General features: G+C 36.7%; 1 protein-coding gene across 1 annotated transcript; it reads left to right on the forward strand.

The window, feature by feature from the left end:
• The first annotated feature begins 1,663 nt into the window (after window positions 1–1,663).
• Window positions 1,664–23,118, forward strand: PI4K2B (phosphatidylinositol 4-kinase type 2 beta). Its single transcript, XM_030948096.1, is given in 12 exon segments — window positions 1,664–1,820; window positions 1,822–1,985; window positions 1,988–2,011; window positions 6,082–6,239; window positions 11,122–11,322; window positions 11,814–11,945; window positions 13,277–13,430; window positions 14,754–14,821; window positions 15,325–15,421; window positions 17,860–17,993; window positions 19,083–19,142; window positions 21,542–23,118. Coding segments are annotated over 12 exon segments (1,470 nt in total). The 5' UTR covers window positions 1,664–1,716; the 3' UTR covers window positions 21,716–23,118.
• Window positions 23,119–23,149: the final 31 nt, after the last annotated feature.

A 23,149-nucleotide genomic window follows, 5' to 3' on the forward strand; every position in this document is an offset into this window, starting at 1 on the left:
ATTATGAGTTCTCATGGTGTTTGAACTCTGCACTACTGAAGAGAGGCAATGTCAAGGCTTTGTCAGTTCAAGACCTGTGAGCAAGTTGCAGAATTCTTATAGAAGCAGAAGATGAAAATTACCAGTTAATTGCATTTAAAAATACAGTATTATGTGTAGATGAACACGTAAACCAGAAAAAAATAAGGGTTTTTAAACTTTTTTTTTTTGCTGTGAGGCTGGCAAGACACTGGAACAGAGTGCTCAGAGAAGTTGTGAATGCCCCATCTCTGCAAGTGTATAAGGCCAGGTTCAGTGGAGGTCTGAGCAACTTGGTTTAGTGGAAGGTGTCTTTGTCCATAGCAGGGGAGTTGCAAATATCTTTAAGGTCTTTAAGGAAAATCATTAAGTTTCCTTCCAACCCAGGCCTTTCTATGAAATAACCAATGAGTTTTTATTTTTTTCAAAAGCATTAACTCTCAATCTTTTTAGAAGCTAGTGAATTGACTGTTCAATGGAACATTATTGGAACAGACACAACTCACTTGTAGCTAAAGGGAAGTGCAGGCTTACTTAACAGTATGCTGGGGAAAACGTCAGACTTCTCCCTTTTAGTTTGATCTTTTTGTTTGCTTCACACAGAAATTAACATCTGTTTAATTTTCTGTGTGGAAAATTACATCCAGTTGCTGTAACCTTCATATTTGTGTTTACTAGGCAACAAATGGCTATTAACAGCTGACTGAGTTCACTTTTAATAGACAGGAATAGGAACAGAAATGCAATTGTGAACAGATTTTATCAAATATTACAGATATTAATAGTTACACAGGTAAATGACGCTCAGCTTAACTCCAAAGTCCACTGGCTGATGGGCAACCCTAGACAAAACAAACACAAGTCCAGCATTTCAGTAAGGTTATATTTTGTCAGTAAATAAGAAAAGTGGTTTTTTCCCCATAATCCAGATTATGCACATGTTAAATTCTTATACCATGCTCTTAACTATGAGAATAATGAATAACAAATATATACAATTACTATTTTTAGCTGAGAATTGATTTGCTCCCAGTATAACCCATAATTTCAATTCTATGCCAGTATTTAATGCATGTATCTTTCTCCCATATTTCACCAAAACTCGAGGAAAACCCCTCTTCAATAGACAGGATTGGGAGAACGCATCCAGGCTGAAATCCGATGCAGGGGTTTTAGTTGTATATGTTATATCGTTGTATATGTTGTGGTTATAGTTGTATTCGCTTTCTTGAGTTAATAACACATGCATAGTGGGGGAACGTGGAAATAATGGCAATATATTCATACTGTTTTCTCCCATGCTGTTTTTAGGGTTCGTTTTGAAAGTTACCGTGATGATAGTATAGAACAATGTTGTGCAAAGTTTGGGGAGGGAGAGCAGCTGGCTATGGCAAGTGGTGGCCAGGAGGCAAGCATGTTCCAGGTGTAGAGCTAAGGCGAGTGCCAGGGATGTATTAGTTAAACGTCGGGCGCTGAAAGCCGCTGTCCGAGCTCCTGACCGGTCTCTCGCCCGGAGCAGCCCCAGCAGCTGCTGCCGCTGGCGGCGCCGCCGCGGCCCCTTTAAGGCAGGTGGGGGGGCGGCCGCGCGCACGCGCGGGGCGGCGCAGCCGGAGCCGGAGCGGCGGGAGCGCCCCGAGCCCGCCCGGCCGCGCCGCCGCCGCCTCCTCCCGCCGCGCTCGGCCCCGGCCCCGGCCGCTCATGGCGGAGCCGGGCGCGGAGGAGCCCGACGAGCGGCTGCTGCTCCTCGTGGAGCCGCCGCCGTCGCCTCCTCAGGCAGAGCCACCCCGACGGGGGCCGCAGAGTGGAGAGCCGCCCCGGCGGGGCCGTGCGGCAGTGCGGGGAGCCGGGGCTCGAGGAGGTGGAGGACTCGGAGGAGTCGGAGGAGTCGGGACCCGAAGGGGATGGGGAGGACGAGCCTCTCCTGCGGGCGTCGGGGAGCGGCCGCGGGCGGCGGGCGGGCGCCGCCTGGGCCAGGAGCGCCGCGCCGCCGCAGGTACGGCCCGGCCCGGGGACGCGCGGGGGGCGGCAGCGCCGGGAGAGGGCGGGCCGCGGGTCTGGGGGCAGAGGCAGCCCCTGCCTCGCTCTGTCCTTCCAGCGAGGCTACAAAAATGCCTGAGGTGCGCTCGCTGGGCCGTGTCCGATGGCACAGCATCGGTGAGGGGAGAGGTGTGTTGACCTCTCTAGATGTATGGGCTCGCTGACTAATAATGAAGATGCTGCAAACGGGTAGAGACTCCACTGCTTTGTCCCTATGTGCAGGGCTGCACGAACTTGTTTGCATCTTCATGAGTGTCTCCACTGTCACTTCTCCCCGATCTCTGCTGCTTTGTTGGGCCTTGTTTGTTTGTTTCTGTAGTGTTGTTTGAAACTCGTGGCTTTACCTGTTTTAAAGACTGTTTTGTGGTGGGACTGGCTGCTGCTTCCTGAACAGTCGGAGAAGTGTCAAGTTTTCAGTTTGACTTGCATATCCCACTAACTACTTTTTTTGTGACCCCCATCGTTTCATCTTGAAAAACAAGTCAGTCTGTGTTTGTTCTTTGTTTTACTCATATGCTCACTTTGTAACTGTCACATGCTTTAAGAGTTTTAGATGTGGGCTCTACTGACATATTTTTGGTTTTCATAAAAATGCATCCTCTCTTTGTATTTTCAAATCAGTTCTCAAAGAGTGAAATAGAATGTGAAAGTCCAGAAATGCAAGAACTTAGTTATTAATTTGAAAACAGATGTAAGGGTGCCCATTATCTAATTCTAAATATAGTGGAAAAGTGATGAATTACGTGATATTTATTAATTACTTTATTTTCTTTAGACTTTGAAGCTCTCTGATTTTGTGCAAGTTTCTATAAAAGTTTACCTCTAGGACGGGTTTGCTGACAGAAGTATGTGGAGTTCTATCACTTCTTTGTTTTTGCTGTTGTAATTATACTGTAGGATTTCTTGCCAGAGATTGGCAACACTGATTCTTTGGCAACAATAGAGTACTTGAAAAAAAATCGAAACATCACCCCCCCCCATCAAGTTTAACAAAATAAGTTGTGCTAATAAGTCTGTTTTAGTAACTACAGATAACTTTTAATTGTTCAGCCATAAAGACAGAAAAATCTTGTCTTTTAAGCACTGGTCTCAAGTGTAGTCCATACCTGTAATGTAAACATGCCATTAAATGTTAGAGTTTTCCTTTTTCCTACAAGACTTAAGATCTGCTAAAGAAATAGTGCTTCTAGTAAAGTATTTCTGGAAACTTTAAAAAGAAGTTGGTGCTTCAGTGTGGAGGCTGGAGCCATGGGTCTTGCACCACTGAAGCAATTAGGATGGTGAATACAGTGTGCTACTTGGCATCTGCCCCAAAAGTATGTAAGAAAATCTCAGAACTGATATTGATTACAGATTCTTTTCCTTTGTTTCCTTGTCCTTACCTTTTCTGTATGTAACCCTTGAAGGTGCAAGATTGTTTCATGTGTCAGGGGGAACCAACATGCACCAGATGTTATTCATGTATGTTATTGAAACGCAGTGTATCCTTAATGGAGTTGTGGTCAGAAGAGGAGAAGATGGAATTGGTTAAAGTGCCTACCTTTAATCATGTTAATGTTTAAAAAGTATAAATCTAGCTTAGTGCTGAAGGAGTTCATTCCTGTTACTCTTGCAAAGTGTATTAGTTTAGCTTAGCTCATGTCGTGCTAACTTGATGGAAGAACAGGTTGAGGTGCATATATGGATGATAGCATTTGTATCTTCTTTGGCAAGTCTTCATCATTCCAATACAGAGGCTTCACAAACTTGGACCTTGTCCAAATTAATGTGAAAAAAGTTCTCAAACTTGTTAGTTCAACTGTGTGTGCGTGAGCCCTCTGCTTAGTGGGAGTTTAATGAGAAGAGTAATTTTCAAGAGTAATTGCAAGAGAAACCTTAATTGGTTATAATTGTAAGTCTAGAGACTGTACTGGGAATAAGTTGTGACATAACATGCTTTCTCAGTGGAAAACTTGATTAAAAAAATTTTAAAAAAGAAACTAACTCAGAAAAACCCAAACCCTGCCACATTCAGCAAATACTATCTTCAATTAATATGGCTTATTTTCATATGGAGAGGATTGATAAACTCCTTAAAGGTGCTGGTTTCCTTGTCAGCCTAAATGTTTTTGTACAGCCACATTACTGTTGTAACATGCTTCCTAGCAGCACAGTAGCAATACTGAGCAAATAATTAATTTCAAAAATTATTTTTATCTTCTTTCAGCATGCAGTATAATGGGGTTTTAATTTATTTTTCTGAAGTTTTAATTGGTTTTAATTTATTTTTTCTGAAGTTATCTTTTATGTTAGAAAACACACGGTTGAAGAATTTCCTCAGACAGTGAGACTACTTAGTGGTTCTAGATTCTAGAATAAATGCACAGAAATTAAAAACTGACCTCTGAGTCTTCCACCCAGTCAACTGCAATCCATGTGATACAAAGTTCATCTCTAGGTTTTCTTCATCTGGAAGCTAATTGTGCAGAATGACTAAGCACAGATTTTGCACTTCATTTGGTAACAGTGTAATGCACAACCCTGATTTTGCTTTCCCTGACAAAAATATGAACTAGTCGGAGCTCAGCTGTGTGAGGATGTGATGTAGATGTGTGGAGATAGTTGAGGCTTGACTGTGAAATAAGAACCACTGATTTAAAATTACTTCTTCCATAAAAATAAGTTTGGTTTATTTCCCAAACTCATTCAAGTAGACAGGAAAACCTTTGAACCTCTTCCCTCCCTCTTGTTGTCCTACTCTAAAGTCTTAAAGTGTAGTTTTTCACAACAGTATTGGCCAAATAATTAAAACAGATTCTGATCTCATGGGCTGTAGCTGTTGATTCTTAAGAATGATCTATTAGTTTTAAGGTTTCTATTCCTTGTTGCAAACTTATACTAAGATTTTCCTATTTTTTAATGCTTTTTGACTGTTTTTGTTTGGAGTCCACGTTACTATTTTAAGTGGTACATGCAAACAAGTGCAAATGTTCTAAAAAGTTTCAAAAACTGTCCTGAGCTACAAAAAAAGCGATTTTTTGTGGTTTTGTTTTTTTTTTTTTTTTTCCTTTTTATTTGACTCTCCACAAACTGTTAAGGAGTATCTTTTTTGAATGGTTTCTGTGTTGGTTGTCAATCCAGAAGGATGGATATTAAATTTCTTCAATTGCTGAAATGGGAACAAAGCAACTTTATCTGTAAATGTTTAATTTAGAATAATGTAGCTGTTTGTTAATGGAGAAATGAGCCCTAATGCACAGGCCCTTTAGAATGCACTCTGTGAACATGTGAAACAATCCTAGCCTTAAAAGAAGGTATAATAATCTACAGTATCAAAACTTGTGAAGAAATATTTTAAAAATTGAAAAGTCAGTAGTATTCTGGCACCTTCCTTTCTACTTGTCTTTCTAAATGCTTGCATGGAGTGCTAGGGTTTGCACAAATGTCTGCACAGACCTGACTTCTGGTCTGCAGGCAAAGAAATACTACAAGTTGCTTACAGTGTTTTAAGGCTGGAATGGTGCTGGTATGCAGGAGTCACTGCTGTCTTGGTGCCACTTGTGAGTGCTACATGTAGCAGATTATTCAGTGGATTAACTTCCTTGCATTTTAGCAGATAATAAACATGTTAGCCCAGCTCTTAAATGAATGCTACAATACTACTCTAATAGTGCATAATGGGCAGGGCACAAAAATAATATGTAAAATCTTTCATGCTTTTTTTACTGTTGTGACTTTGAACCTTTTTTTTTCTTAGATTTGTTTAATAAGTAAATATTAAAAAGAGAAATCCTTGAAAATTGTAAACACTTAGCAGTGGCAGTCTCAAATTTGTTGTTGCAGATTTGGCTGATTTACTTGAAACAAGAAGTTGATTAGACATGGATAAATCTGTGGAAAAACTTGCACTGATTGAATGGGCCAGATTTTTCAGCCTGCTGTTGGATGGGTGTCAGCAGGGAAGGCTGTTGGCTTATCAGTGTCTTTGCTTATGCTTAATTTGTAGTACAAGTTGCACTTAAGATTGGTTGTTTTCTTGTTTTTCAGGGCATACAGGACATACTGCAGATATGAATATATTTTTAGATGATCCAGAATTTGCAGAAATTGTTCTGAGGACAGAACAAGCTATAGAGTGTGGAGTTTTTCCAGAAAGAATCTCTCAAGGATCCAGTGGGAGTTATTTTGCTAAGGATCCAAAAGGGGTGAGCATGTTACTGCAAATTTAGACACACCATCAGCAGCAAGCTCAAAATAGAAATTCAAAAATTCTATCTAGATTTTATTAAATTTATTAATTTAATAATTTAATCTAAATTTATTAATTTAAATAAGTTATTTAATAATTTATTGTGTGCCAAAATTTATTTTTGAAAAGTTAATGCAAGTAATACTTACATTTCTAATTATATCTTGCTGCATAAGCTAAGGCAAAATAACTATTATTTCTGCTGCAGCTTTATCACATTTTTAATGATCTGCACCAAAGGAAAACTGAGAGAAAAAAAGGGCCTCTAACATCTGAAAGCAATTCAGGAATTCCCTTGTGTAGAATCTTGTTCTCTGTATTTTTTAACTGATTTTTGCCCAACTGAGCTCCTGATTTCAGTGTGGTTTAAGTTTCTTTAGCTAAGCCTCTTATAGTTTTCTCTCTTTTCTTGTTAGCTGGCCCTTTATTTAGGTCATGTCTCCTTTCTCATCTATGATTGGTACGTGGGCAAGGAGAGTGATATAATCAAATCTACCTTTCAACTTGTACCTGTCTGCTGAATCTTTGGTTTCCCCTCTGCAAGATTTGGTTTTCCCTTCTCTGCTTGGTAAATGGTACCTTGAATAGTGATCGTCAGTGACGTGTCCTAAGGTTACTTTGAGACAGAGAAGTAATAGTTACCTGAATCTCTCTCTTGAGAAGTAACATGTGGTTAGCATTATTTAGTAAGAGGAAATGATGTCTCAGACACACTCTCACATCGTTTTCTTTAAATTAGAATTACTTTGCTGCTGACCTGTTTCGCAAAATAAGACCTCCAACTGCTCAACTTCTGTTAATTTGTCACATATGATTTTATTTTAAGCTCAATTAACAGCTTTTAGTTCTTAGGTGTTCATTAATCCTGAAGATCCCAGTTGTGCTGGAAATGGAAGTTGGAACACTTTGAATGCCTAGGTTTTCAGGGCATGTGCAAGATTTTTGTGATTCCCATAACAGTAATTTCCCTTTCGTTTAGAAGGTAGCATGGTTTTTGTTTAGCTTTTAGTCATATTATTGGTCATTAGAAAATATATTCCTGTTTTGCCAGTTAATTTTCATAGTTGTTTAGTTTGTTTTAATGGCAATTTTCTGGTGATAGTTTTTACACTTTATTGAATAAGTGGGTTTTATTTAAGTGTAGCTACCTAACATTAATATGAATAAATATGTCAATTTATGATTTTATTTTTATGGAAAGTGGCAGAACCACCCCTTCAAAATCTTCTGAAAGCTGCAGTTCATATGCCTGTGTTCCAGGAACATCTGTTAGTAATGATCCCCTTCATTCTGGTGGAGAAAATAAAAAGGAGATTCTCTTTTTGAAACCTGAAGGAAAATAAATCTTTCTGTAATGCCTTTGTGGGATTCTTGCTATCACATGCAATGCTGTAAATATAAAAACTTCTTCAGAGTTCCAGCTTCAGGTTACTCTCTTTTCTAGTAGCTTAGATCTCAAGTTCTTTGAGTTTTTCTCAATGCTGTGCAATCAAGATTTTTTTATTCTTAGAAAGTTAGTAGACAAATCACTAGGGAAAGGAAATCATACCATATGTGCAAATCTGTTTTGTCTGAAGCTTATCTACGTTGATTTTGCTGGGTTTTGGTCACTAGTAAATGCCTGAGGTACTCACTGAGCCCTGGCAATGGTGAGAGAGTATTTGTGCATCATTTTAGTGTAAATGTAACCACAGTATTTTGGATGGGCCATATTATTCCTTGTTTCCTATGTGATGATTTTCTTATTTGTTTCACTTTTCTTTTGCTGTGTTGTTTTTGTTCCTAATTAAGTTTCCAGTAGTGACTTGCCCTCCTCCCTTATGCAGGTCATTGATTTGAATATAAGTATTTAGGAGAAACAAAGATTGAGAGAAGAAGACTGTTTATTTTATATGGTTCAGAAAAAAAAATCATTGCAAAATATGAAAGTAGTTGGGATATGGGACTGGGAGAATAAATGATACTGAGTGCTTAGCAGACTTTAAATTTTGCTTTTGTTCTAGAGTTTATCTATGTTTGCTATCCATATTAAAGGTCTGATAAAACTTCATTTTGTCAGTAGTGCAGCTTTCATGTGTAGAATGGATTTCAGATCCTGTTTGAGGATTGCATCATTCCACTTCAGACCGGTTCTGTCACTTGCTTTCTCCTATTCCTCTTGAGTAATCCCTTTCTTATTCTGGGAAGGAGCTCATTAAAGATGTGCTAAGCCTTTTTGCTGGTCACCTTCTGAAGTGCCCAAAATGAATACCAAATTACAGATAAAATAAGCTGTTTCCATTAGGCCACCTTATATGCTTATTTGGTTCTATCAGAAAGATAAACTTCAAATTGCACAATTAAAATTAGCTTTTTGCATATATTGGCTAAAGTTGTATGGTTGCATACTGAAATGGAGTTCAGTACTTAAGCAGCACTATTACAGAAGGCTTGAATATGTCTGTGTTTGTTGTTCATTGTGTAAGCAATAAATAAAAGACATTGTGTCTGTTACAAATTGTTCTGTAATATGTTCTTGACAGTTTCAACTAATTGCCAGTGTTAATAGAGTCAGTCTATATATGCATTTTGACTGGCACAATTAAGGCTGGCCTTGGTAGCTTGTTCTGTAGATTGAGCTTTTTTGTTCTATTCTGGTCCTCAAAAGCAGTGGCTCTGTGAAGTTCAGCAAAAGTTCTAACTTCAGCAAAACTTTGAAAACCATATCTAGATTTGACTGTATAGCACAGTATAGTCCAGGCTGATAACAGAATGAGCTAAGCTCCTTTTTGAAATGGGCACTTATTAGGAAGTATTAGCCAGAGAGTGATTCAGAAGAGATAATTAAAGGTTTGGCATGTACTTCTAAATACACCACAATGATTCCAAGAAGAGCAAAGCTGCTAGCTTTGTTTTAAGTAGGTAAATACATGTGATTCAATAGGAAAAAAATAAATAACTTTTTAACAATTCTAAACCTAACAGTAGGATTTTGCTAAGGTAGTATTCCAAATGCTGTGATTTAAAAATAAAAACACAAGAGAAAAAATTTAAGTATTCAAAAAACTTGCTGGCCTCTCACATTGCATGGAATATTTATTGCATTTGTATAGGTCTAAGTTGAATTTTGTCTGTACAGTTGTATTCAAGGTTTTGAATGCAACCTTAGAATCACTGATAACAGCATATAAACCCAAGAGAATTGTTGTCAGTTTGTTGCTTGACTCTGTTGATAGGACACTAATTCTATAGTATGACTGCAAATAATAGCATGGATAGATGAGACATATGATGCTACTAATGCCTGGTGTCTTGTGTATTTGTTTACAAACTGAATGAATTAAATTTTCTGTAGTTAGTTAGTTAATCTTGGGCAATCTTAGACAAAGCAAGATTGTCTTGGAAAATTTGGTTGAAAAATCTCTAGAAGCTAAACCAGCTGGTCAGATGCTCTCCCAAATGCAGCTGAATCAGCAGCTCCTGAAGAATACTGCTGGTTTCTGACTGCCAGCAAACATGTTCATGACCTGAGTGTGAATCAGCTTTGAGTGTTGGTGCAACAACAGGTAGTGATCAGCTTAATGAGAAACTCACTTTTTTCACACAGATTTAGTGAAGTACTGATATGTGAAAATGCTTCTTCAACAGTTGTCCTTAAGTATTTATACAAAGAATTTGATTTACTTGCCATTGTCCAGTGAGAAGAGGCAGAATTTCTATGGCATTCCACTTAAGCTACTGAAGAGTCATTATGAGAACTTTGTGTACTAGGCCAAAGTTTATCACAGACAATTGAAAGGTTATATATTTTAATGTGGTAATAACCCTGAGGACTGAGGTTAACAAATATAGAGCCCTGTGGAGAAGGCACCTTGAGAAATTGCCAATTTAATGCATTTGCTGTGGAGCAGCATTGTTTTAACATAGCTCCTGAGGAATGTCTAACTAACTTTTTGTTAGTTGCACCCTGTTTAGGAGACTGCAGAACCTGGCTGGCTGTTCCAGTCTCAAGCTGCATTTAAGTTTCTAAAGGATTTCTTTTTTTTGCAGCTTATTTGCTGGGTTTTAACCCTGTCATTTTTTGGCTCATTAACAGTAAATGTGTTGTTCCTTTTTTTCTATAGCAACTATTCCGTAGTTCCTCGTGCCTCACTTTGCTCTTAGCTTAAGCATTCACTGTTCCTACTGTCCTTCATTATTCACATATTTTGTACTTATTCTTATTTTTTTTCCAGCTTTCTCCAGTTTGTTAAAAGATTTCTTAAAGCATAGTGTCCAAAATTGGGCTCTGACTAATTTTAAAAACAGGGCTCTGACTAAGTTTAAGATTTACTGTGTGTCTCTAATGTAAATGATGGCTGATGGTCATTTTGATCCATTCAAACTCAGGGTAATAAGAAAAGTAGATTTAAAAGAAAATAAATCACTTGATTTTTAGTGTTCTATATGTTTGTCACTTTCGTGGGGCCATTTCATCTCTGAAATAAGTGGTCAGTGTGTTGTTGGTGGGCTGAAAATTGTTTTTAAAGCTATTTTCAAAACCATATTTTTTAAGAACTTAAATATATATTTTAAAATGCAATTCTTTTGAATTTTGACAGAATGTTTTGAAAAAGTAAATGTTGGTTTGGATTTTCTCTTATGAAGAGCTTATTTTCAATTTGTACTAATCCTAAAGAAGCGTTTAGTGATAAATTTATTTGGAATTCTGTTTTGTTAGTTTCATCATCTGAAAAGGACAACTGTAAAACACACTGGATATGATTTAACCAATATTTTCAGATAACTGCTTTTAAAATTAATTTTAATATTTTGCAACTCAAAGTGCTCATATTTTAATCTTATGTTATTTTCCTTAGAAAATTGTTGGAGTGTTCAAACCAAAATCTGAAGAGCCTTATGGACATCTAAATCCAAAATGGACCAAATATTTTCACAAAATATGTTGTCCTTGCTGCTTTGGCAGAGGCTGCCTCGTTCCAAATCAGGGATATCTCTCTGAAGCTGGTGCCTATCTTGTGGATGAGAAGCTGGGGCTTGGAGTTGTACCTAAAACTAAGGTAAAAGTTAAAACACATAAATTACTGAATTTAAAAAAAAAGTGCCGACATATTTGTCAGAACTGTGGTTGTATAGATAACCTGTTATTTCATGTGTTATTTATAAGTTATTTATAAACTTCTGCAAGTACTAAGGCACAGTGGTTTGATGTAAAAAAAAGTGACTGTGATTTTAGATGTAATGGATAATTTTGAGATCTGAATTGAATCTCTTCTTTGGAACCACTTTCTAGCATTTTCCAATACCTTTTGTGCCTCATGTTTTGATGAGATTGAAATTGCAAAAGTCAGCATATAAAATTCCCATTTTTGTTTGGGATGTGTAAAATAGAGAACATTCACCTTTTCTTATAAAATTTATCTGTTGAAAACGCCTGATACTTGCTTCTTATTTTTAAATTTTCTTTATAACTGAACATAACATGAATTGTAAATTTCCAGTTGAAATAATGAGGAATTCTGAGCTGTGTTTAACTTTGTTTAATTTTAAGGTTGTCTGGCTTGTCAGCGAGACCTTTAATTACAGTGCAATAGATCGTGCAAAGTCAAGAGGAAAAAAATATGCTTTAGAGAAAGTGCCAAAAGTTGCTAAAAAGTTTAATAGAATTGGACTACCTCCTAAGGTAAGATCAAAAATAAGAAATCTGTGCATGTCCTGATTCCTACATAAAACTTCTTTTTAAAAAGGAGTATTTATAAGTAACTTCCATGATAGAAGAAAAAAACTTGCTGCTTGCTGAAAACTGTCTGAAATTTGATACAACTGTTTCCATGCAACATGTATCCATTCTTACATCATTCTTTCTTCTGAACTATTTTAAAAATATTTTCAGGTTTTGTTTCAGTTAACAGTCCAGTTTTCTGCTGGAGTAGTAACATATTAATTGTTATATTTCTCACTTTTGCTCTATTGATTGCTTACTACCTGTCTTTTCAGTGTCATGCTTTGATATTGTCAGTCTGGTTTTTTCCCCTGCAGTTTATATAATTTAGAATTTTTTCTTTTTTTTTTTTTTTTTTTTTTTTTTGCCTGCTATTGTTTTTATTCTTTTGGGTACCCTGCTGTTGTGTTCTTCCTACCTCTCTTTTGTCTTATGTGAAGACTACACTGACTAAAAACCTCACATCTGTCTTGCCTAATGAGTCTTACTGTATCCCCAGAATATCATTAGTGTTCTAATCCTAAGCTTTTAAAGCACAGGTTACGTACAGTTGGGTAATCCACTTGTGGCAGTTCCCAGCAGTTTAGATCCATGTGACAGGGGTTGTGCAAGCTTGGATGAGAATGGTTATTCCACATGCTGTGTGTTTATCTGTCTGCATATTAGTTCTCAAATAGCAGTTTTTGAATTTCAATCTTGAGCACCCTTCACATACTTATGGAGCCTATGCCAGCGCTCATGTTCTTCCTTGGACTCTTTTGGGAAGTGCATTTCAGCCATTTTTTGCAAAAAGCATCTTTCTTGAAGAAAGTCGTTAATGCTGCTGTTCTTATCAGTGATGTTTTAAGGCTTTTCAGAGAGGAAGATGTTTCTCTTGTAATTTTTAGTGAGTGTCCTCTGAACTATTGAATCAAGTTTTCCAATGAAAAAGGGAACAGGTGTTACTTCTTTCTGTTTCATATATTTTTTGTAATACTAACTGTTCATTTACACTGAGCTGCATAGCTATATTTTATTCCTGGTAAACTCTCTGAGGATTTAAACAAATATTTTTAAAAAACCATCACTAGAACCCCCAGAGACTCACCCTGACATGATTTGACTCTTAGCTTTTTTTAAGAATATAGAAATGAAAGATAAATTTATTTATTATTTAATTTATTTTTTTTTGTGTCATACTTCCTGTGCTCTGAACTTTGAAAGTATATAATGAATTTTTTTCTGTTAATGTTGAGATTACTTATGTGACCTACCCATGTGCATTTTCCAAATGCAGTTTCTTAATATTTCAGGTTGGCTCCTTTCAGCTGTTTGTTGAAGGATATAAGGAAGCTGACTACTGGCTCAGGAAGTTTGAAGCTGATCCTTTACCTGAGAACACAAGGAAAGAATTTCAGTCACAGTTTGAGAGATTGGTTATCTTGGATTATGTCATCAGAAATACAGGTATTTGTTGCTCTCTTTTGGTATTTTTCTGTTTTTGTGAGGCAGAAAGCAATGCTGCCTGAAAGGTGGTACTTAAGGCTTTTAATGCATTTCATATGCTTTTCTCACATTTATTGAAGGCCATAAATTTTCCCCCAGTCAGGATAAAGGATGGTGAGGTTTCAGGACCCATAAGAAAACCTGTGACTACAATTCCTGTTCTTCTAAACTGGAGCTGATAATAGCACAGTTTCACACAATAGTTCCTATTCATTGTGTAGGCACTGAGGTACCACTGCAATGTGTACCTGTCTGTTCTCCTGCACTCTTTATCACTTAGGAGCTGGGATTCTTCTGTTACCTATGTAGGTGAATTACTTCTTGAGGAATTCAAAGGCAGTTTTATGTTTAAAATATTTACTTTGCTGCTTTGGCAGAGGTGGGAATCTTTGCTTTTCTTCAGACATACCAGGTCTAACTCATTTTCCTGTTCTCAAATTCTCTTTTTAGAAGCAAACTAGAAGAAAGTTTCATAAGAACATAATACTTGCTAGCTGTTGCGATGGTCTGTCAGCTTTATCAAATAAGCCTCAGTGTTTCCAAACAGTGTTTTTTGACATTCTTAAAGTTGTGAGGAAAATACTCAAAATGCAAAACCTCATTACATGGATGATGTTACCTTCATCTAATACATCTAATCATAATAGAACATGAAAATCTACTGATGATTAAACTGAAGGGAGCACCTTAAAATGACAGAAGATCCTACAAATCCACGCAGTCATCCTCTGTCTGAAAGACCTTGTCAGAGTGTTTAATCTCACAATTTTGTCTGAACAATGCAGGCATTTTCAGTTTCTTGCCCTTCTGTTCAGTTTTGCCCCTTCTCCATCTTTGTAGAGTCTGTTTTCTCCATGTAGTCAAAGGTCACATTATCTACAATTTTGGAGGCCTTCTCCGTTTCCTCATCAGCATTAAAACAAGCTTAAAAATTAAGTCATTTGGGTCTGATAGTGTTTTCCTCAGGAAAAATGCACACCACAACCAATCTTTCTGCATAAAATGTATGAAGACAGTTTCTTTTGGCCTTCTTGATATTTTGCTGCATATTCAGCTAGTTGGGGAACCTAAAGAAGGAACACATGGGTAAATTTGGTCATTCCACTGAATTGGTTGCCTGTACATTTCAGTAAAATTAAACCACATGTGATGGGAAAAACCCTTTTTGAACAGTTTTGCCTAACTCCATGGGTGAAGTGTCAGTTTACAATACTGTTGCATGTCACTCTTGATGATGATTTTTTTATAAATGACATGTTGTGACATGCATTTTCCTGTTTAAAGACAGAGGTAACGACAACTGGTTAGTCAGGTACGAAAAACAAGATGATGCACTTGATCTGTCAGATAAGGTAAGAGAATTGTACTCTGAAACTTATATTCTTTAAATTGTTTAGTTTTGTAACTGGGTCTTTCTGGAGATTAAGGGCATATCCTTAATCCTGGTGCAAGGTCTCAAGAAATATGATAACTACAAATTATTGTAGGCAAAATGAGTGGCAAAGCTGTTTTGATTATACTAGGTAGAACAGTGCTAGAAACTATTTTTTTTATTGTTCTGTATTTTTGCTGTACTAGCTTGGGCTACAATAACAGTGACAAAATCCACTGTTGCTCAGGTACATTTCTTCATCCCTTGGTGCTCTGCTTATCTTTTATTTGGGGAAGGGCTTCTCTTTAATGGTGGTAGAGTAAGAAATTTTACGTGGTGGAGTTTATTTGGATACTGCTCTATATTGTTTAAGTTGAATTTAACCAGTGGAGCTACAGAGTGTATTATTTAGTGTTTTTAATGAGTTTTGCTGTTTGTGTAAGCATGTGAGAATCACTTACTTTTTGAATATTCCTTCTGTAGGATAGCCAGTGGACTGTAACTAAAGAATCTATTAAAATTGCTGCAATTGACAATGGTTTAGCATTTCCTTTTAAGCATCCTGATGAGTGGAGGGCATGTAAGTACTGCATTCTTCAATCATTTTCCTTTTGGGAGTGTAACTTCCAAAGAACTAACTTTTCTTTGTGTTGTTGTAGTAAGGAGGTAAGAAATCATCACTGTAGCTATCTATTGAATTTTTAAATAACGTACTCTTCTTCAGAAAGTTAGCAACAAATGCCATTTTTGCAATGGTATGTGTGATTTGGTTCCTGTTCACATTTTTTACCTTTAAGCAATATTAATACATGGACACTCATAAACATAGTACTGTATGTACTGGTGGAATTGGAAGGATTTAGCATCATGTTTCTTACACAGGTTTTCTTGAAAAACATAGTGGAAAATAACTTGATTGCAAAGATTTGCAAGTTGTCCCACTGTTGGCCAAATTTCTATTTCAAAATGAAGGGTACTGTTGTAGGTGGACAAGTAGGCAGGTTGTTTTTTCTTGTTTTCAGCTTTAGCTTACTTAGTAGAAGTTAATACTTAGTCAATTTTCCATCTCCTTGAAAATACTATGCCTGTTAAAATGAGGTTGTTTTTGACCACATCTCTGACTGCTCATCATTAGGAGGGAAGTGCCCAACAGGGCTTGCAGTGACTTCTGTGGGCTATTATCCAGTCAGGTAATTCTGGCAGTTAGGTGTGGGCTAGTTATGCTGTCAAAAGGCTGGTTAAGTACTCCACCCAGAGCTCTGCACCGTCTCTGTCTTGATACTAAATAGATGTTGTCCTATATATCTCTTGGCTACAGTCACTTCTGTAGCTGTTCTAAAGACACAACTTTGCTTTATTGCTTATTTTATACCATCTTTACTTCAGGATCAAAAAGAGTAAACTTGCATGATCCTTTAGAATTCTTTTGCAGATGGACAGGTGTGTGATAGTTTTGTCAAAGTAAACGTGTAGCAATATTTTTACAAACTGTAGTCTCTTACCCCCTAGAGCATGGTTTTGATGACTCGAGCTACTGGGTCACTGAGGATCACCTTCTCAAAGTGAGAGAGCAGAATTTGCAACAGGCATGAAGTTGGTCCAGCAGGGATGAACAGGGAAATCCTGACTGAATTGGGATGCAAAATTTAAGTACCTTTTTTGGAAAAAGGAAAGATGTACAGACTTCCCTGAAAAAACAGAGAATTTTTGCAAAAGTGCAAGAATGGAGTTTGGAATGTTGAAGCTTGGCTGGAGTACAGAGGACATAAAGAGCAACAAGAAAGAGCTGGGTAGATTAGAAGTGAGAGTGGGACTTAAGAAAAGTGTAGCAAAGACATAAAGGCATGAGAAAGAACAAGTTACTCAATGCTGACTTAGCCTCAGTTTTCACTTGTAAGATTTGCTCTCTGTCTCTTGGATCTCAAAGCTCAGAAGTAGAGCCCCTGGGAATGAATCCCCAAGGCAGAAGAAAGGGAGCACTTAAGGTGGTCGCACAGAAGTTCATAGGAGTGGCTGGGATGCAGAGGAAACAGTGGCAGCTGGCTGGTGCTGTTTGTAATGCAGCTTCTCATCCCTCTTGAGAGACTCCAGTAATGTGAGAGGTTGCTTCAGTCTCCATGAAGACTGTGTAATGAATCATCCTGGAAGCTGTGTTCAGGCACATGAAGAGCAAGGTGGTGATGGGGAAGCCAGCATGGATTTACCAAGGACAAACTGTGCTGATAACTAGGCAGCTGTTAATGATGACTGCTTCAGTGGCTGAGGGGAGGGCAGTGAATACTGATTTTTTTTTCTTGACTTTGGCAAGGACTTCTACTTGCTCTGTCATAGTATTCTTGTAGGGAAACATGAGATATGAACTGAACAGACTGTGAATGTGAACTATGTGGAAAACTGGCTGGACTGTCAGACTCAAGGGGCAGTGGGCAATTGTGAGCAAGTTTAGGGGGTGGCCTGCTGCTAGTGGCTTTTCTCAGCTCCTGCAATTAATAGTTTGGTGTCTTGTTTAATATCTGGTAACATTAGTTGCTTTTGCAGTATAATTTTATGAAAGCTGTCTAATAGCAATTACATGAAAAGTTATGAATGCTTTTCTTTCAAAATGGTCAGAAAAAGGCATTTTAAAAAAATTTATAATATGTTAAAAATAGTAACTTTGTTAATTCTTCCATGTGAGTCAAATACCTGAATGATTTCTATTTGATTGAAGCTATTATTTTACTCCAAAGGAAACTGCCTTACTAAACTAGGGGGAGGCCTCAACTGTTGCTTACCATGTTTAATTTATATACCTTTTTTACTTATTGCTTTAATTAAATATTTATTGCTTAATATATTTCACTGTTGGAAAAAATGGCTTAGCAGTTGTAAAGCTGCTCTGGTAACTGTAGCCAAAAGGAATGTAGGTAACAATGTTGGGAAAAAGGGGTGTTATCCAAGGTGAGAACTTGCAGTAGGTAGTACTGGACTCAGAATTTCATTTTTGCTTGTTTATCATTAAATGCACTGTTTTTCTAGATCCCTTTCACTGGGCTTGGCTTCCTCAAGCAAAAGTTCCTTTCTCTCAGGAGACCAGAGACCTGGTTCTTCCTCGCCTTTCTGATATGAACTTTGTACAGGACCTTTGTGAAGACCTTTATGAACTATTTAAGGTGAATCAAGTGCTTCTTTGAATTGACTGTTACTGAAGTAGCTGATACTTGTCAAGGGACAGATTCACAAAAGGAATAACCATGTAACTGCTGAATGCCAAGATACTATGCTATTTTACCTTTAACATTGGCATGGTAGAAAGGGTTTATGTAATTATAAGGAAACTGTCACCAATGTGGTTAATTGATAGTAATTAGCTAATCTGAAAACATAAATTAATTATTCTATATCTAAGTTTCACATGATTAATTAAAGCTAGTTTACTCTTACATCACAGATCTGTGTAAAAACAGCATTTAACATACCTATGTGGTGTGTATAGACTTTAAGTGTAGCAGTGAGGTAATCATGTATTTAACATAACTTAAAGTACTTCCATATCTTTCATATACTTAATTTTATATACATATATTGTGCTAAGCTGCTGCTGAAATTCTGATCATATTGAAGGTCAAACTCACTTTAAAACTCACTTTAAAGATACTGAAACTGTCTACAGTATTGACATGTAAAGAGTGTCCTTTTCTGAAACATCTTGTAACCATTTGTGCCAGATCTTCAAGTGAAATAATCCCATAAAGGATTGAAAGAATTGGAAATTTTAAACTTTTAATGAAAATGCAGGTGTAATGTCAAAACTAGATCCTGAAACACATTTTTGCTATATTTGCATCTTTGGTTCATTTGTGTTCAAAGTGCCTCTGGGCTTGTTAGTAAAGTATTGTTAAATCTGAAGGAGGAAGTATTTTTCTGCTGGAGTCATCATGAGAGAAAGAGCACTGTGATGTGTGATAATATTAAGCCTGGTATCTACCACCTGTTGGTATTTACCAATGCCCGAAAGTGGTATCCACTGATGTATTTTATTTTATGATGTGGAACAGTCTTCATTTTCACATATGTAAACTTGATGCAATAAATTGACCATTTTGTGATTCATACTAGCATTCAATTTGAAACTTTGAAAAATTATTATAGTGTGGGTAAATATGAATATGCATATTATGATATTGATGAATTTGAATGCTAAATATATTGCTAAAAATAAATAGGTTATTTACTATAAACTGTTTGTTTTCTAAATAAAGACTGACAGAGGATTTGACAAGGCTACTTTTGAAAACCAGATGTCTGTTATGAGGGGACAGGTAAGACTGCTTTTTTACATTTTTATTTATGTATTTAACTTGTCATCACTCCTCAGCTGCTTTCTTTAGAGCTACAAAAACTACCTCCTATGATCGACATTTGAAGGTATTTTCATCTGAGAAGACTAAATTTCTTTCTAGAGTTTGTTCTTATTTGTGGATAGATAAAACAGTAGAAAGTGTATGCTGATTTTTTTTTATTTATTTTTACAGAAAATGCTTTTATTCTAATTCTGTTTTACTGGCTTTGCGGGGAAAGGGGGGACATAACTGTATATTCTTGGCAGGTATTTTAAAAATGAAAAAGAGTCATAAATTTGGAAGGAAAATTTGATGTCTGATTTCATGATGATATTAAAATAAACGTGACTTTCTTTTAGAGGGTCAACCTGATTATTAAAAGCAATATTAGGTAATAAAATTTCTTCATCCTATCAAATGTTGAAACCATACTTCAAAACAGTCCAGCCATTTTCAGTTTAGAAATTTGATAATATTTAAATGCTGGGCTTGTTTGGTTTTGTTTTCTGGATTTTTTGTGGGTTTTTTTGTGGTTTTTTTTTTTTTTTAACACTAAAGTAAGCGAGGAGGGGGTTTCTCCATTTCCTCGTATTTTACAATTTGACTGATGTCAAATACTGGAGAAAAAGCTTTAGCAAAGAATAAATTTAGTTCATTGTAGGTATAAAAGAGTGATTTCTTCAAGTGTAGGGCAATTGAACTAGGCAAATTAATACTCCCATTTGCCCTGAATTTATTGAAACTTAGTCCTTGTGTTCATAAATTCAACGTGGATAGTTTCAAGACAATTCCTAGAGTGTCTTAACTCAATGTTTTCTCTGTAGTGTTTCCTATATCAAGATGTACATTGCACGAGACTGCAGTTCTGCTTAGTCAAACATAATCCCAGTTAACATCTTTTGTGTGGTAGCTAATAGACAGCAAACCTTAATTACTAAATTGAATATTAGGAGTTGTTTCTGAAATAAGTCTTCTGAGAAGTTTGTGTAGTCACTGGAAGATTGGTTCTTGAAGTACTCATGCATCCTAAACTCTATTAAGTATGTTTTTTCTGATGAGACAATTGGCTTCAAGGAATCTGTTATTTAACAAAACACTTGAGGAAAAACATGATTGATATAATTGAGAATGATGTAGCTGAGGTTGTCAAAATTAATTTTCCACTATAAAGGCTGCATATGGACCCTTTCTTCACACACTGTCCCTCAGGTGGATTTTAGCAGATATTTGTTTTAGTTTTGGGGTTTTGTTTACTTCTCTCTAACTATGTAAGAGTGTGTTTCACTGTGGGAAATGTCAGGTTTTCAGGCATGGAAGAAATGCAGATAATGAATAATCCTTGGATGCTATTGGAAATACATTGGCAGACAATGCCTTCTAGCACTGATTTTAAACTTGTTTTTGGTGTAAAACCAAAGTATGTTACGAGGACATTATAGAAGACTTGGCTATCTAGATCACATGCTAAGGGATTCATTCAGTTGGGATGAATTTGCAGCATATCCAAAGCATCCAAATACATCCTTAAAAATGAGAATTTAAGAATTAGAAAATGAAGAATCTAGATACAGAAACTGTAGGGAAACATACCTTGTATGGAAGAGTCAAGGTCTTTAAATCTAAGATAGCAAACATAGTTAGAAGCCTATTTCTGTGAAGTGTAGGAAAATTTTGGGAAGGGTTTCAAACCCAAAAGAAACAGTTCTCTCAAGAATGTAGAGTCTAAGCAATGGGTAACACATCTACAAAGGGTTGCCTTAGAACTTTGAGAATGTAAATGTCAAGTGGAGGTGCTGGCAGAACCAAATTGCAGTAAATAATGCAAAAGACTTTGTCGGTGTTCTGTGGCCATGGAAGAGCAGAAGAAGCAGAGGATAAGTCTTACAAGGAAGAAAGGGGCATTGTGCACGGGAAAAAAAGCTTAAGGATAATGCAAATGTGTCACTAGAGCTAAATTGAATACTTGCCTCAGTTTTCAGCGGGATAACATTGAACATGGAGTAAGTTATGAGGGCAGTCCATGAGCACTGAAGTTTTGGAGGAAAGATAACAGACTACTGGGAGCTGAGGGCTGAATTTGGGTCTTAGCACTGGGTTTGGTATGAGCTAATTATATGGCTTCATGTCTTCTGATATGAAAATAAGTTGTAGCTAAACTGCTGGTACATCCTATGTTGCATGAAATAGGAAAAGAATGGAAGCGTAGACTGCAGTAGGATGTATTCATGTTACCAAATAAATAAAATATTTCTACTTGCAATAGCTATCTTTTGAAATGAAGTCCTCTACAGAATTGAAGAGTGGCATCTAAAGTGATAAGCCCGATAGCCGCAGTTTTATTTGTGTACCCTAACCTCACCTGCTTTTACTCTTTTTAGATACTAAACCTTACTCAGGCATTAAAGGATGAAAAGAGTCCCATTCAGCTTGTTCAGATGCCACGTGTGATTGTAGAGCGAAGTAGCACTGGAAGTCAGGGCCGAATTGTTCATCTGAGTAATGCTTTCACACAGACCTTTCACAGCAGGAAGCCTTTCTTTTCCTCCTGGTAGCAACAAAAATACATGGGAAGAGTAAGTTTCTCTTAACTTTAGAAAGCTACTTCTGTGTAAAGGCTCTGCAATAATGTACTTCTGCTGTATACCAAGAGCTCTGACTGCCAACACCTCAGAACTTAAATTCTAAAGACTTAAGAAATGTATTTTGAATGTAATAAAAGTTTACAATTTTTGTGTCAAAATTGTGAATTCTTATGTCAGGGAATGAAAAGAATTTGTCCATACTGTATTTTTATAGGCTAAATTAATGTATTCTGAATAATATTCTGGATAAGGGAAGAAAATTTGCATATGCTGAGAAACTAATTTTGAGTACAATAGGATTTTTTTGTTTAATATAAATGTAAGAATCCATACACTATAAATTTCTTTTTATATGGCTTTAAAAAAATGTTTAGAATGTTATCTTTGATTGTGAAAATGCTTTTTCTTGGAATTTCTTCCTGGTATTTTGAACTGGTTATAGATTTTTGTAGACTAGTTACTTGAAAAGTCATGCACTTAAAAAAAAAAGATCAATCTGTCCTTGAAATACAAGTTAAAGAAATGGAGAAGGGGGAAAAATGCTACAAATAGGCTTTTTTGCACGCAGGGACCAAAAATAGTTTAATAGTTGAATTACAGCAAAATTCAACCCAAGTAAATACAGTTTCTACTGTGACAAAATACACTAAGTGTATGTTTCAGAGGCTGAAATGTCACTGTAGTGTCCGGCCCTTGTATATTTAAGCACATGTATGGAGATCTGTGATACTTCTTTGGAGATGCATCACCATGAAGGAATTGAATTGCGCCATGTCGTTACAGGTTTGTTTTGCCATTTGTGTAAAAATGTGTTCATCTCTTGTCACCAGAGTGGTTCTTCTGCTAATGTCAGAGGCACTAATGTGTTCATCACAAAGCCAGTCTGCCTTCTAAATTTCTAGCTAAACACAGTTTGGGTTTTTTTGACGGGGAAAAAAAAAGGAAAAAACCTGGAATACCTACAGCACAGAATTACTTTTGTGCCCTGAATAATGTTGTGCTCACCTGCCAATTGCCATTTGCATTTATGTTTAAGTTACCTGGTTTAAGACTTGACAGTCATGTTTTTAGGTCTGTGACTTAAGTAATGTGGTAAATATTTTTATTTTAATAATTTTCTGGACATTTAAGACTGGGAAGGGGAGAAAGATTGCTGCTTTTATGAAACTTTCAGTATTTCAGACATTGCTGGATTTTGTAATTCTAAGCAATACTGTTGAACTCAGAAATAATAAAATGCTTGTATTTTATATAATTTTGAGTGTGTGTGAATATTAATGTAGTATGTCAGCAACTTCAACAACCTGAAATGTGTAAACCTTAAATGTCAAACACGGTACAGTGCGGTTCAAAAGGGGAGTGCCTGTATAAGCTCGCCCTGGTTGTTTCTGTCCGAGCAGTTTA

This window comes from Camarhynchus parvulus, chromosome 4 (assembly GCF_901933205.1).
Source record: "Camarhynchus parvulus chromosome 4, STF_HiC, whole genome shotgun sequence".
Classification (NCBI taxonomy): Eukaryota; Metazoa; Chordata; class Aves; order Passeriformes; family Thraupidae; genus Camarhynchus; species Camarhynchus parvulus.